At 37.3% G+C, this 16,163-nt stretch overlaps 1 protein-coding gene across 1 annotated transcript in view; it reads left to right on the top strand.

The window, feature by feature from the left end:
* LOC107582702 (la-related protein 1B-like) overlaps positions 1 to 16,163 on the top strand; it is a 43,387-nt gene that overhangs the window by 19,458 nt on the left and 7,766 nt on the right. The window contains exons 4-14 of the mRNA XM_016268643.1: positions 1,161 to 1,386; positions 3,858 to 3,980; positions 4,394 to 4,556; positions 9,793 to 9,937; positions 10,022 to 10,196; positions 10,590 to 10,828; positions 13,472 to 13,555; positions 13,651 to 14,013; positions 15,359 to 15,476; positions 15,626 to 15,700; positions 15,960 to 16,042. Coding sequence (XP_016124129.1) covers positions 1,161 to 1,386; positions 3,858 to 3,980; positions 4,394 to 4,556; positions 9,793 to 9,937; positions 10,022 to 10,196; positions 10,590 to 10,828; positions 13,472 to 13,555; positions 13,651 to 14,013; positions 15,359 to 15,476; positions 15,626 to 15,700; positions 15,960 to 16,042 — 1,794 coding nt within the window. The remainder of the gene's footprint in view (positions 1 to 1,160; positions 1,387 to 3,857; positions 3,981 to 4,393; positions 4,557 to 9,792; positions 9,938 to 10,021; positions 10,197 to 10,589; positions 10,829 to 13,471; positions 13,556 to 13,650; positions 14,014 to 15,358; positions 15,477 to 15,625; positions 15,701 to 15,959; positions 16,043 to 16,163) is intronic.

The raw sequence follows: 16,163 nt of genomic DNA, 5'->3' as shown, positions 1-16,163 counted from the left end.
AGAAAAAAAATGTTTTTAAAGGGGTGGTTCATTGCGATTTCACTTTTTTAACGTTAGTTAGTGTGTAATGTTGCTGCAAAAAACAATATCTGCAAAGTTACGAAGCTGAAAGTTCAATGCAAACAGAGATAACGTCTTTTAAAATTCTGGCAGTTTAATGCCTACAAAAACGGCTCATAGGGACTACAACAAGTTACTTCCCGGGTTCATGACACAACAAACCCAGATAAACCCCACCCTCGGGAAAAGGCAGCAAAGGGGACGAGGCCATGCTGCGCTGCTTTAGATAAGAGGAAGAGAAAAGTAGAGGTGCACGTAAAAATCTATTCATATATGAATCGCGATTCTGTCTTCTAATGATTCTAATGGATTCACAAGTTTCAAAATCATTGTTCTAAAGCAGCGGTTCTCAATCCTGTTCCTCGCGTCCCCCTGCTCTGCACATGCTTTGCATCTCTCTCTCTCTCTGGCTCTCTCTCTCATTCAGCTCAGCTCCAATAATGAACTGTTACAATTATACACTAGAGGTGTGACGAGACACTTATCCCATGAGATGAGACAAGACACGAGACGGGGTTCACGAGAACGAGACGAGATTTTTAGACTTTTTAAAAGAAATCCTCAGTGATGAAATATATAGGGAAAAATAGTATTTTATTCAACTGAAAAACACAAAATGCAAAAAAGTAGGTGCATTTTGAAATCAACTTGTACTTTATGAAATTAAACATCTATTTTAATACATTTTATGCAGTAATAAACAACATGTAAACACTGCAAAATGTTTAGCCACAAACTCAACTGACAGGCAAGTAATTGCACAAAAATGATAAATATAAATAATAAACAACATAAATATCCCTTTAAAGTGGAAGTGAAGCAGTCAGTCAAGTTTACATTATTTAGTAAACTGATTTCCACTTTAAAGGGGTCATATGATGCTTTTTTAAAGATCATTATTTTGTGTATTTGGTGTAACAGAATATGTTGACATGCTTTAATGTTCAAAAAACACATTATTTTTCAAATACTGTACATTATTGCCTGCAGACTTGTGGGCGAAATGTATCTGTGTTGGTTTTCACTGACTGGACTGCTGGCTTCGTTCTGCTAAGTTCAGGTTTAATTGACTGAGAGATTGATTTGATTGTGCCCCTCAGCAGCAGCAGAATGTGATAAACGTGCAGGTGAGGAAAGGGACGTCTGGACGGTGGGAGAGGAAGAAGGATCGCGGGGGAGAGAAGAGAGAGAAGGAGAGCGGAAGTGATGGGAGTGACAGTAAGGAGAACAGGGAGGCGCAATCGGATCCGATCACAGGACTTTCGAGTGAGCAGGAGACAGAGGATGGAGTGGAAATGCACAACAGTGCCACCCACAGGAGAGGAGGTGAGACAGACTGACAACATTAAAGGGTTAGTTCACCCAAAAATGAAAATTAGGCTGTGTTTTACTCACCCCCAAGGCATCTTAGGTGCATATGACTTTCTTCTTTCAGACGAATCCAGTCGGAGTTATATTAAAAATGGTCCTGGCTATTCCAAGCTCTATCATTGCAGTGAGCGGGTGTTGCAGTGCTTCAGTCCAAAAGAAGTCAAATAAAAAGTGCCCATCCATAAAAAAAGTGTCTCACATGGCTCCGGGGGTTAAACAAAGTCCTCCTGTAGCGAATCAATGCGTTTTTGTAAGAAAAATAACCATATTAAAAATGTAATATCACTTTAATCTAGCTTGTGCTCACTGTTGTAAATGGAAGCAGTTCCGGGCGGATGACGTATGAGGTCAGCGTTGCGCATGCGCTGCTCAGAAGTGACAAACGCATAAGCGCAGGGGAGAGATCAAAACAAAACAACGGTCACTAATTAGAAGTACAAAACGAGGATTTGTAAAGAAGAATGTCGGAGGATCTCGATATAAGCCAAGAGGAGACTGGTTTTCCTTTGCTAAAGTAAGGAAAATTTGCTTCCTTTCCTCCTGTAAACAAACATTAGTTTTCACGAGACTCACCGGCACATGCGCAGCACTGACCTCATGCTGCTTCCACGTACAACTGTTGGCGCAAGCTAGATTAAAGTGATTATTAAGTTTTGAATATGGATATTTTTCTTACAAAAATGCATAGATTCGCAACAAGAGGCCTTTGTTCACCCACCGGAGCCATGTGAGACACTTTTTTTTTTTTATGGATGGGCGCTTTTTATTTAACTTCTTTTGAACTGAAGCACTGCAACACCCGCTGACTGCAATGACAGAGCTTGGAATAGCCAGGATAATTTTTAATATAACTCCGACTGGATTCGTCTGAAAGAAGAAAGTCCTATACACCTAGGATGCCTCTGGGGTGAGTAAAACACAGTCTAATTTACATGTTTGGGTGAACTAAACCTTTAACACACATAAACCGGCATTCACAGTCACAATGTATATCCATATTTGATGTTCATGACTGTGTAAAGAATGGAATACTAGCTTACTGGTTACTGTGTTCTGTGCGGTATATACTATATGCTGCCTCCAATTTAAGAGAGTAGTATGCTACATTGTGGACATAATAACCTCTTCATTTTTTACATTGCATGTTCAGAGCTGCTTGAACAGCTTTCTTGTTGGAAATAAGCACAGTTACTTTGCCTTTTTGATCCAATTTTGTGTAAAAATGCCTTTAAATTTTGGCAGTCTGATCAAATAATACACTGTTTTCAGTACTGTATGCTATATACTGTGTATACAACTCCATTCACAGTTCGTGAAAGTGTGGCCGTTGGGCTTTATACTAATTCCTGTTGGCATGAATGCAGCATCATGCAAAAGTTATTGGTTACTGAAGCCATTGTAAAAATGTCCTATTTGCAGGTGCATTAATACTCATGAATAATTTATTCTGCAACAGAACACATCCAATAATAAGGAGTTACCCAGCATTCATCATCATGATGGGAAACCACCCCTATGTGGAATAAAACAGCATTGCTGGAACTCAGATATAATTAGGTTCTTAGTCTCATATCAGTGATCATTACACACTCACTGAAGTGATCCTTTTAGCCTGTAGATGGATTAATTGTTAAAAAAAGACAATTATCGCTCAAATTTGTTTGCAAAATAATGTATTTTGATTAAAAAAACAACAACTACCCAATGGCATGTAAAGTGAACAGTCATGTAGAGTTTAAGGGTCAAAGGTAAGGGTAAGGGTCAAAGGTAATTACCCATGTAACTTAAAACCCTGAATGGTTAAAAATGGCTTTTACAAAGCCGTTTGCACCGCGCTCTTTTGTCACGTAATATTTTATTTTGGTGTGTTAATCTATTAAATTACTTAGTTTATAAAACCACTATTTTTGTTGAGTGCGGATCATGGTTTTATATAAAAATGGCTTTTAAACATCTGTCCACTTTGGTGAATGTAATGTATCAAATGGTTAAACAAACTTGTCAAAAGTACTACTCATTTCTTTAGATGAAAAAAAGGTTTGGAAAGTGGAAGTGGGGAAAAAAATTACGCAACACACATTCATAACACTTATACAAAAAAATGTGTACAGTTGAACATGATCACACATGTACCAGCAGCAGCCTCCAGCTACAATACACTGAAAGAATTGAGAGCTTAGAAATTCTCATGATGCCTGGGCGGGTTTCAGATATGTAAATCCTTTAAATCACACACGCATGTCTTAACACATACACACATGTGCGCATAGTCACACACACTCAGACACTCAATATCCTTGGAGTGTTACACAATACTGATTACTTAATTAAATGGTTCCTTATTTGCTAATTATTTAATTCAAGATGACTGTAAATATTTTACACTTGAGTACTTATTTTGTCCTTTTCTTTTGTGTGTTCCTCAGGCTGGCGAAGAGATAGAGATTTATTTGATGACACAGCGAGCGTTCGCAGCGAGGGCAGCAATGTCCGCGGAGGCCTCAGGGGCAGGGGCAAAGGTCGCGGCCGAGGCAGAGGTCGTGGCCGAGGTAACCAATAAACATCCCTAAACAACCTAAACATTCATTCTCACAGTCAGACTATGTTTACAATGAATTAATTGAAGTGTGTGTGTGTGTTTGTGTCTTTATGGCATTCTAGTAAATAAAATTCACTCAATTTCCTTTCCTTGAAGAACTTTCCAAAAAAAATTTTTTTATGTGTTAAGGCAACATAAAGGTTACCCAGGGCTTGATATTAAGCTTATCCAGGTAAAAACAACTAAAAGCGATTAGAATCAGTGTCATTTTAAACTTTAAAATCAGTCTTCAGTGTAAAGCGTTAAAATAGATTGTCATACAACTTCGTTTTAGGGTTTAATTTTCACTTATTCAGTGTCAAGTGTATGTATAGAAATATACATCATGTTTTAACTTATTATATCATCTCTCGTTTATTTTAGGTCGCTATGACTACTCCCACAGTTACCGGGACTCTTACCTGGATGGGTCCACAGTTCCAGCCGAGTTCGGCACTAACATGGTCTATTACTACGACGACGGCAATCGGATGCAGATGTATACGATTGAGGAGAGTTTACTTAAAGAATACATCAAACGCCAAATGTAAGTTTAGTGTCTCTCTTTTCTTTGAATTTATACAAAAACAGCACATGGTTTGCTTTTCCACCTCTCCAGCTTTCAGTTTAACACATGATTTCTTTTTATTGGTCATATCACAACAAATTTAAGACTTAATGAGGATTTGTACTTTCAAGGTGTCCTTGGTTGTATAATATGCTCAGTGTTTCACGCATTGCCGCCAGCAGGGGGAGCAGCTGCAGCATTGGGCTGCCTGGCACTGCCTGTCTGTGTGTGTCCTTAATTTAGCTGGTCTGCCTTATGGATGATGGGGAAGGGGTCAGATGATCTGGGTCAGAGAGATTAGGACAGAGGACACTGGGTGCGTTGTGTGTGTGGGTGTTTCCTAGTTAGTCAGAAATAATGACTTTTTACATTTCATGTGGAAATGTGTATCAGTGTGCATAGTCAAAGTGTGTGTGTTCTTGCCCATGTAGTCTTATTCACAGAGTTCAGCCAAGCTTACTTCACTCAACACTGATCATAACGAGCTGAGAGTCCACTGGGAGCGCTCTCTCTCTCTCTCTCTCTCACACACACACACACACACACACACACACACACACACACACACGCACAGGCTGTTTAACACTGATCTGAAACCTGTCTTGCAAAAACAGTTAGGATCGGTGCTTACTGATGAAAAACTGTTCACAGATCAGTTAGAAAGATGCTTCCTACGCAGATTTTGGTGGGGCTGAAAATACCATGGTTTATAACGGGTAGTCTTTATTTACATTAATCTATTATTTGTTCCAGAGTAAATAGTTTTGGCTGAGGGCAAAGTCTCATTACGTTAAAAAGGAAAAAAGGAAAAACTTATCTGCCTTGGCGATATATCGGTCAACCACTAGTAAGTAAGGCTTTCAAGGCTATTTTATTCACTTAAACATCGGATGAAGTGATTATTTTCTCTTTAATACAGATGATGCCAATGTATTTTCTGACGAATCCGCTATGTTAGCAATAATAACGTTACCTGCTTGACGTCACAGGGTTGCCAGGTTGCAAACAAAACCTGCCCAATTGCTACTCAAAACTAGCCCAAACTTACCGCGTTTCGAGGGGTCTCCCTGTAAAAATCATATTCCAGGGGCTAAATATCTCGTTATTGAGGTCGCTTCGACCCGCGGACATGAAAAACAACCTGCGGCAACAGTGGTAAAGTAGCCCAGTTCCACAGGAAAACCGCGGACTTGGCAACACTGTGAAGGATAGTAATGTCTACAATGGACACGAGCGCTGTCTGCTACACTGGTAGTAGTAAGACTTTCCTCTGTGTATACATGTCCTTACAAGTACAATTTTAGCTGTATTATTTGTGTCCCCTTCAAAAATTGCTCTTAAGAAATTGTTTATTGTCCCCCCCCCCCAACTTTTAAGATGAAATTTACGCCCCTGCTCAGCATTGAAACTCTACTTAGAGTGTCTTTTTTATCCACCCAATTCTGTATCTATTTGTATCTATCTGTATCTATCTGTATCTATTTTCAATATCTTTTGTTTATTTTTAAAGAGGATATGCGTGTCTCCATTTGGCATGTTTCTAAATTCCTTGTCTTGGATGTTCTCAGAGGCCAGTGTCTCCTCACACCTAAACATACCAGTGAGTGAAACTTGCACAACATCTCCGCTGAAACTCCCAAAATCATTTGCAGTATGGCACATGAGGCGTCCCGACCTCAGCTTACTAAAGCTGCTGGAATGTGAGGTGTGTTCTGGGTGGAGGCCTCAGTGTTCCTCCCAGAGCACTTCTGCTTCTTACAGGAGTTTTAACAAATGTTCATGTATGTTACACATTAAGGAAGCTTTTGATTGGTTGATGTATATCATTGGTGAAGTCTCTCGGGTTCAATCTTCAGGTGCTTCATCAGGGTACTACTACTTTGTAGGAACTTGCATGTGTTAGGAGAAATGTAATTCATTTTTCTGCTAACCACTTGTCCACAAAGGCCCTTAAAAATTACCATACAATATCTAAATATGAAATTCAGCAGGGATAGTGGAGGTCTGGTCTGCAGTTTTGGTCTCACTGCACCTGGTCTCACTGCAATCCTGCCAGAGGCTCTGTGCTGTGTTCCTTCACCTTACACAATACACAATACCCAGAGGACAAAGATGGAAAGAGAAGCGGTGCTGATCTGTGAATGCATATGTTGGTGGAAAAAGAGAGGGAGGAATGAATAACTAAAGGGTTGTGAGATTTCTATCTTTGCGTTTATATACATGGTTGGGGAGTAACGGAATACATGTAACGGCGTTACGTAATCAGGATACAAAAATCTAGTAACTGTAATCTGTTATGGTTACATCAAAAAACAAAGTATTCAGATTACAGTTACATTTTGTAAAAAGTGGGAATACTATCAGCATTACATTTGTTTAATTTAAAATTAAATAAAATTAGTATTTTGACATAATGCTGTATATTTAGCGCTGCTTCATCATAATTCCTGGTAGAGCCCTGCACGGGATTCAAATATAGGCCCTAGCCCGGCCCGTGTCCGACAGTTTATCAGAATTACCGGCCCAAGTCCGTCTTTTTTTCCCCCTTCTCCCAAAACAGCTTATACTACTAGTTTCAGCTATTAAAATTGTTCCGTTTTGTATGTAATGGCAAAGTTATTAAATTTTGTTTCCTTTTTTTTATTAAGTTAATTTAGAAAAACGTTTGGAGCATTGGGAATACTATCAGCATTACATTTGTTTAATTTAAAATTAAATAAAATTAGTATTTTGACATAATGCTATTTAGCGCTGCTTCATCATAGTTCCTGGTAGAGCCCTGCACGGGATTCAAATATAGGCCCTAGCCCGGCCCGTGTCCGACAGTTTATCAGAATTACCGGCCCGAGTCCGTCTTTTTTTCCCCCTTCTCCCAAAACAGCTTATACTACTAGTTTCAGCTATTAAAATTGTTCCTTTTTGTATGTAATGGCAAAGTTATTATATTTTGTTTCCTTTTTTTTATTAAGTTAATTTAGAAAAACGTTTGGAGCATTTTTTTGTTCGTTACAAGTTTTTGTTTTTTAAAGTAACGACCAAGCGGCCAGCGGCAGACAGTAAGCTGCTCATAGCCTATGTTGGATCAATTTAGCCTTCTCAAATCATCACTAACACCTAAAATAAAATCTATAGATATAAAACAGTTCAAGCATATAACAATGTTTAAACGTTAAACCTAGATAAATGTGTGCTGTATCCAATAGTTTGTGCGGAGTGCAACTAAAGCGCGCTTTGTAGGACATGGAGGCGCCAGCGCAATCACTTGCATTTTTTCAGTGGATACGCAGTCATATTTGCTCATAAAGGTAAGAGTAATACATCATTCGGAACTGTAAAGAATCTACTTTTATTTGTGTGCACTCACAATATCAACAAAACGTTGTGCTTTTATAAAATAAAGAAAACAAACATGATGTGCTTTCTGCCGTCTCTTCTTCTTCTACAGGAGCGCTTCACAAAAATGAACCGAAACTCAGAGAATAGATGCCTCACAGACATGATAAATATATATATATATATATATATATATAGAAAGCTTTAAATTACTACTTAACGAAATAAAACAAATCAAAAACAAAAACTCTTTCATTATGATCATAATCATAATTCATAGAGATGCACTTCTCTCTAAAGGCACGTCTAATGAGGAGATGGCAAGTCAGGATTGACAACTTCATCCTTGCGACACCGACTCAGAAAACACTCGTTTATTAGTAAATAATTCAAATATCTCCTTACTATTTCCCCCTGACACATTCATGGTAATTACTTTTGCTGGGGCTTTGTGGCAAGCTTTATGCGTGCATTTGAACGCAGGTCTCTTCAGCTGCGCTGACTGCACACATGCTGCTGCAGCTGGACAAACACTGTCGAGCCACTCTTGACAGTTGTGGTAGCACGGTCTTGTGTTGTTTCCACCAGCGCAGCAAAAAAAATTTCATCACTAATTGATGGATATCTAAAATATAAAAATAAGGAGAAGCCTAAAACAGGCCAGAGGCCTGGCCCGCGTCTGAACTATGACGTGAAAATTTACCCGAAGCCCGGCCCTAGTGGTGTAAAAAAGTGGTACTTGGATTTCGTTACTGAATGCTTTTTTTAATGAAGTAATTTGTAACTGTAACAGAATACATTTTAAAAGTAACCCTCGCAACCCTGCTTATATAACAGTTAGTTTGTGCAACCACCTGCAGCAGTTATAGAACATGACTGTGATACCCAGCTGCTCTTAGATAAGATTACATGTGTTTTGCACTACTCTGAATGCTTCGCAATAAATTTTATTAATGGACATATTAAAAAAGATTTCTCCAATAGTCTAATATCAGACTGAAAGGCTTATATTATTGCTGTATTCTTTTATATTGTTGTAAAAACATTGTTAAATTATTACCTGTATTGAAGTTTTATAAAAAATTATGAATTATAACTTCTTGTTATAATTAATTTATGCTACAAGTTTGCCATGAAAATAGCTGATATGACATTAAATAATAAATAAATGTTTAATACTTTGTAAGACTTTGCCTTACAGATAAAGTGTGTTCTAAAAGTCTGAGATTGTTCTTTCAATCTAGACTTTTAGGATTTTGAAAAATTACATTAATTAAAAATATTCTGTTCATGTAGCTTACTTGCTACTGTCATTAAAAGAGATACTAAATATCTGAAATACTAAGATACTCTGCAATATTAATTTTCCAATTAGTATTCCACTTGATTTATTTGTAATATAATTTATAATAAAAATATATGTCTTAGAAAAATGCACAATTTGCTCTAGTGGTCTCAGACCTTTGGTCCCCACTTTATTGGCTTTTTAAAATATCTGTTTTCTTTTTATACTTTTATGCCCATTAAAGGTGAATTGTATACAAATATTTATTGCTATTATACCAGATGCGCATGCAAAAAATAAAACTATTAAATGAGCCAAATTAAATATGAATTTGTATGCCCTTCAGATGCATTTTAGTCTGTTTTTATTTGCATTTATTTGTATTTACATGTGTTAAGTACACAGCTTTAAATATGTGATGTGTACGTAATTATATCTAAGTTGTATGTAATTATATCTTAATTGCGCATATGTGACTTAGTAGTTATTTTTGTAGTTATTATTTAAATGCACAGTAATTTGAGGCAGCAAATGTGAAACTGTGCTGTTTTAATTATTATTTTGGAGTTTAAAGATGACTTTATTGTTTGTTTTTAGTGAATACTACTTTAGTCTCCCAAACCTGGAGCGTGACTTCTTCCTGCGGAGGAAGATGGATTCAAAAGGCTTTTTGCCCATCTCTCTGATCGCCAGTTTCCACAGAGTCCAGGCCCTCACCACCGATATCAACCTCATTAAGGAGGTGACTATTGACCCTTCACCTCTGCTCTTTCAGAGATTATTATCTTTAGGCTGTGTTATATCTGGTTTTTGTGTGTATGAGCAGGCGGTGAAGAACAGTGAAGTTGTGGAGCTTGTTGATGAGCAGATCCGTAGGAAAGAGGAGCCCGAACATTGGCCTATCCCGGGTCCCTCCCTTGACTCCCCGCGCACAGATTTTTCCCAGCTCATTCACTGCCCTGAGTTTGTTCCAGGACAGACGTTCACCTCCCTCAGCAAAGGTTCTGATGTGTTCCACTGTTTAGCTTTTTTTATTGTATTTTTGATTGTTTTGCAGTGTTGTTATGCAATTACACTGTTATTTTGCTTGATTCTGAAAATAGCAGCCCTCATCACACACTTATTTATGAGCAGATCCGTAGGAAAGAGGAGCCCGAACATTGGCCTATCCCGGGTCCCTCCCTTGACTCCCCGCGCACAGATTTTTCCCAGCTCATTCACTGCCCTGAGTTTGTTCCAGGACAGACGTTCACCTCCCTCAGCAAAGGTTCTGATGTGTTCCACTGTTTAGCTTTTTTTATTGTATTTTTGATTTTGATTTTACACTGTTATTTTGCTTGATTCTGAAAATAGCAGCCCTCATCACACACTTATTTTCTCTACATGTGCCAAAGTGTCGTCCTCCCCAGTCAGTCAGCACATAGATGAACCCGGTCTGGTAAATGGCCAAACTAGTGATGACACGGATGCAGCCAAACCTCAGTCCAAAGAATCCTTTCCTTCAGACTCAAAAAGCAGATCTAGTGAAGCTGGGAATAGGCCTAAAGAGCGGTCCAGCAGTCTCTCTGATCCAGATGCCCAGCTGTGGATACAGGTGGAAAAACGGCATAGAAACTCTCCTGGAAAAAATAAGGTACTGCCGGATCTGATCCTAGTCTTGTGATATATGACGTGATATAGGTCACAGTGTTTTGTAGGGATGCATCGATCCGATACTCCGTATCGGTATCGGCTCTGATACTGCCATTTTCTGTCGGATCGGGTATCGGTCAGACGAGACTGATCCAAATCTTATATAGTGCATGTACTATTCTGTGTTATTGTTAAGCCCCACGAAAGCACAAAAACATTATAAAGCACCGTTTCATAGTTTAATGTGTAGTATAGATGAATATTTAAGTCAAGTTCACGTAAACTCTTCTCCCTGCTGCAGCTGTCTGTCATCCTCCATTCAGCATTCAAACTGCATGTCACGTTCGGTTACTACAGTCAAAACGATGAAACTCTCTTCAAGAGTGCACAATAATTGAGATTTAAAACTGCTAAAAGAAAAGGCTCAATAAAATATCGCACAGATATAATACACTACGCAGCAATATCTCTTCCCTTTTTTATGAGGAGCTACGCGCTGTGACTCCATGTTGCTTCAAGCGCATCATTCTGCTTCTGCTGAATCCACATTAAGCGCTTTGTGCCGCTCTGTATTGGAGCCATACCCTTTCGTATTATACTTTTGCACAATGAAAGATTATTAATAGTCTTTTTTGTTCTGTTCTATCTATTATATATCGCTGCCTTCATTACTGTGCTATGCATGTCATCCTCCATTCAGCATTCAAACTGCATGTCACGTTCGGTTACTACAGTCAAAACGATGAAACTCTCTTCAAGAGTGCACAATAATTGAGATTTAAAACTGCTAAAAGAAAAGGCTCAATAAAATATCGCACAGATATAATACACTACGCAGCAATATCTCTTCCCTTTTTTATGAGGAGCTACGCGCTGTGACTCCATGTTGCTTCAAGCGCATCATTCTGCTTCTGCTGAATCCACATTAAGCGCTTTGTGCCGCTCTGTATTGGAGCCATACCCTTTCGTATTATACTTTTGCACAATGAAAGATTATTAATAGTCTTTTTTGTTCTGTTCTATCTATTATATATCGCTGCCTTCATTACTGTGCTATGCATTTAAAAGAAATGTCTTTTAATTTTATAGTATATATTTTATATACTGTATATATTTATGCTACTTGTTTTTCATGAATGTATTTTACAACAATACAAAGAGTAATGTGTAACATTTTACCAGATTTAGTCCTACACTTATTCACTTTTATTTGTTCCCCACTAAATAATGTTGTTTCACTAAATGTTTAGTTTAGTTCAGTTTAATGTTTTTATAAAATTATTGTGCACCCATGATTTTTCTAGAATAACTTTTGCTGCTGAATTATCCACTTACCTTGTTTATAATAGTATTTTTTGTCATAGATTATGATTATATACTTTTTTCATTTGTTATTTTTCATTAAAATGAAGTTGTCTATATTTAGCAGATTGTGTTTAACACGCACACAAGAGTGATGATCAGGTCAACACATAGAAGTATAGAAATTCTACATTGATTGATATAAAAAAAAAAGTGATCGGAATTGGCTGATACTCAGAATTTTTGGGATCGGATCGGTTCTGAAAAATGGTAACGTTGCATCCCTAGTGTTTTGTAGGGGTGCACTAAATTCTGATTATTATGCCAACAATTGTTTTTATGTAACAGCATTTAAAATTAAATACTATTTTGTCTAAAAAAAAAATTTGAAATGAAGCACAACAAAATAAAATCTGTCATTTTAAATTCTACAAGTGAATTTAGCCATCACAAGATTATAATGTACAGTATTGAAACTGGAAATACAGTTTTAGATTTGGTAAAGATTACATTTCACAGTTTTATTAAATTGCCTTTTTTTAAGTGTTAGATGACCACAGAGGTAATCTAAATGAAAAACTATGGAAAAATTAGCATGATCAATTAAATGTACTCTACCGTTCAAAAATTTGGTGTCGGCACAATGTTTTAAAATGTTTTTGAAAAGTTTCAAAACTTGAAAAAAAATTGGTGAGAAAGTCTCACCAATGCTGTAATTAAATACAGTATATACAGTAGTAATGTGAAATATTACTAACATTTAAAATAATTGTTTTCTATTTTAATATTTTAAAATAATATTTTATTCCTGTGATCCTGAAGAAATCGTTCTTATATGCTGATTTGGTGCTCAAGAAACATTTCTTACTAATGTTGAAAACAGTGATCCTGCTTAATATTTGTGCTTTTTTCAGTATTCTTTGAATAGAAAGATCAAAAGAACAGCATTTCAAATGGATATCTTTTTGTACATTATTGTTTGATCAGTTTAATACACCCTTGCTGAAAAAAAGTATAAATCTCTTTTAAAAAATATTGCGCCTTCAAATGATAGTGTACAAAATCGATAAATGAAAATATCAGCCAATAACTGATAAGCAGCACATGAAACAAAATAATAGGGATGCACAATACACTGTTTCTAAAGTCAATTTGGAGAATATAAAAAAATATATATATTGTTTTTAATTTTTTGGCTAATTCTCATTTCTTCATGTTCTTTTATAACTCATAAGTCTGCTTGAGCATTTTGATCACAACATATTTCCTTTTCCTCCTCCATATTCCTTCGTCCATCATTTCTTCTCTCCATAATTCCATCTCCTGTCCTGTGGGTGTGCAGACCTCAGTAACTCCTAGCCCTCCTCCTCCTCCTCTTCCTCCTCCTTCTCCTCCACCTCCCCTTCTTGAGTTGTCCCCATCTGCAGTTGAGTATCCCCCCTGCTTTCTGTGTTTTATGCTTGCATGATTTTTTTTCATATTTATTATGAATAAATAAGATATGTTTCATGTTTGCTTCAGGAGCACAAAGAATTGTTTCAGTCTAGCTCAAAGCAGCAGGCTGAGGCAGACCAGGAGGAGCTGGACTTCCTGTTTGATGAAGAAATGGAACGCCTCGCAGCGCCTCACAAGAACACCTTCACTGATTGGTCAGATGACGATTCTGATGATGAACTTGACGACCGAGATGTAAACAAGATCCTGATTGTTACTCAGACCCCCCCTCACCTGCGGAAACACCCTGGGGGTGATCGGACGGGGAACCATGTGTCACGTTCCAAAATTTCATCTGACATTGCCAAAGCCATTAACGATGGTTTGTTCTACTATGAACAGGATCTTTGGACAAAGGAAGAAGGGCAGCAAGAGTGTGCCAATGCCAAGGTGAGAATGGTTGTGCTTTTTAAATTATATATTACATCACAAAAATAATTCATCATTTATCTGTTGCAAAAAAGAGTTCAGTAGAATGTTCAAGCTCCTCACTTCCATATAGTAAAAGTGAATAGTGACCACTGCTGTGCTGTCACTGGTCAGCATCCACTTTCATTGTATGGAAAAGAACAGCTTGGACATTCTGCTAAGTATCTTTTGAGTTCTATTAAAGTCATTCAGGTTTGATATGATGACAAAATATTCATTTTAGGCTGAAATTTCCCTTTACCTTATTGATAAACATCATTTACATGTTGAAAAGTTATATTTCTTATAATGGCGCTGTGCAGTTGCCATCATATGAACAACACTGAGTTCAAATTCATCTCGTCATCCTGTTTCCCCCGTCATTCCCTTAAATATGCTGTAAAAAAGTTCTGTTTTTGAAACAAGTCTCTTATGCTCATCAAAGCTGCATTCATTTGATCAAAAATATTGTAACAGTATTAATATTGTGAAATATTACAATTTAAAACAGCTGTTTTCTATTTCAATATATATATTTTAAAAAGTAATTTCTTCCTGTGATTCTAAAAATATCAAAGACAAAATACACAATGACAATAATATACCCAATGACCTGAAGGATCATGTGCGTTCATTCAAAGAAAGATTTTCCTATTAACTAATTAGCAAAGAAAATGGGCAAGGAAGCGATTTTCTTCACCTAAATTCCAGGAGGTCGTAAATGTATCGGGTGTCAGCATTGCTATGGAACCAGAGGCCTGTTCAGCTTCCTGGGGTGTTACAGAGTATTTGTTAAATCTAGCTAACAAAATATATATTGTGTGTTTGAGTGGTCCAGACGCTACATGATGTAGCCTAACTATCTAAAATGAAATTATTTCTCATTTTGACAGTAGTGGCGTGTGGCTTTTTTGCATTAATAAGTTCTGTGCAGTGTGTATATATGTCAGTTTGACACATTGTTCTTGGTAAACTTCTTATTGACTGTGTTATGTCTGATTGACTATATTTTATGTCTCTTATAGCCCATTGTATAGGATTTGAGTCTTTATGATGGACTATAAGGATGTCATTTCTGAACCGCTGCAAGTAATAACGGCTGGTAAACCTGATCAAGTGCACTGCCTGCAGTCAAATACAGAGCGCTTATGACTTCATTGTTCATACAGGCAGAAACTGGAAGCCCATCAGGGCACTTTGTCTTCCTCTTCTCCTCTTTATTTTTAAATATGGAGTGTGATGCTCTACTCTGAGTTTTTATGCTTTTAGCCCTCTTGTAGCTGTTTGTTTGTACTCTCTATAATGTGTCAATGTTCCACATTTTTAGGATGTGGAGAACTTCAAAAAGCTCAACATGATCAGCCAAGACGAGTTTGATACTCTGACCCCTAAACTTCCCATTGACCCCAACCAGGAGGTCCCACCCCCTCCACCATGTCAGACAGGTGATATCTATCTATCTATCTCTCTCTCTCTCTCTCTCTCTCTCTCGCTCTCTATCTTTATTTTATTAGTAAACAAGCAAACAGTTGATTATAAATAAAATTATTCATTTATTTAAATGTATGTATTTTTTTGTGTTCTTTTTCTGTAGATGATTCTAGCATGGCTCATTCTCTCCCCACGGATGTCCCAGAATCCTCCAGTGTGCCTCGGACCCCACGTACACCACGCGGAGGTCCCCCCCCCTCCACCATGTCAGACAGGTGATATCTATCTATCTATCTCTCTCTCTCTCTCTCTCTCTCTCGCTCTCTATCTTTATTTTATTAGTAAACAAGCAAACAGTTGATTATAAATAAAATTATTCATTTATTTAAATGTATGTATTTTTTTGTGTTCTTTTTCTGTAGATGATTCTAGCATGGCTCATTCTCTCCCCACGGATGTCCCAGAATCCTCCAGTGTGCCTCGGACCCCACGTACACCACGCACTCCTGGAAGACAGGACCCCACCAAAACCCCACGCTTCTACCCTGTCATCAAAGATAGCGGTGACCTTGACGGAAAAGTATGTTTGTAACAGGCAAACTTATTCTGGGATTATAAGGATGACCTTTTATGTGTATTTTTGTAACGATATTTATGTATTACCTGATATATATATATATATATATATATATATATATATA

This window comes from Sinocyclocheilus grahami, unplaced genomic scaffold (assembly GCF_001515645.1).
Source record: "Sinocyclocheilus grahami isolate Dianchi unplaced genomic scaffold, SAMN03320097.WGS_v1.1 scaffold4.1, whole genome shotgun sequence".
In the NCBI taxonomy this organism is placed as follows: Eukaryota; Metazoa; Chordata; class Actinopteri; order Cypriniformes; family Cyprinidae; genus Sinocyclocheilus; species Sinocyclocheilus grahami.
Note: the sequence above shows the minus strand (reverse complement) of the source record. Positions and strands in the feature narration are given on the sequence as shown.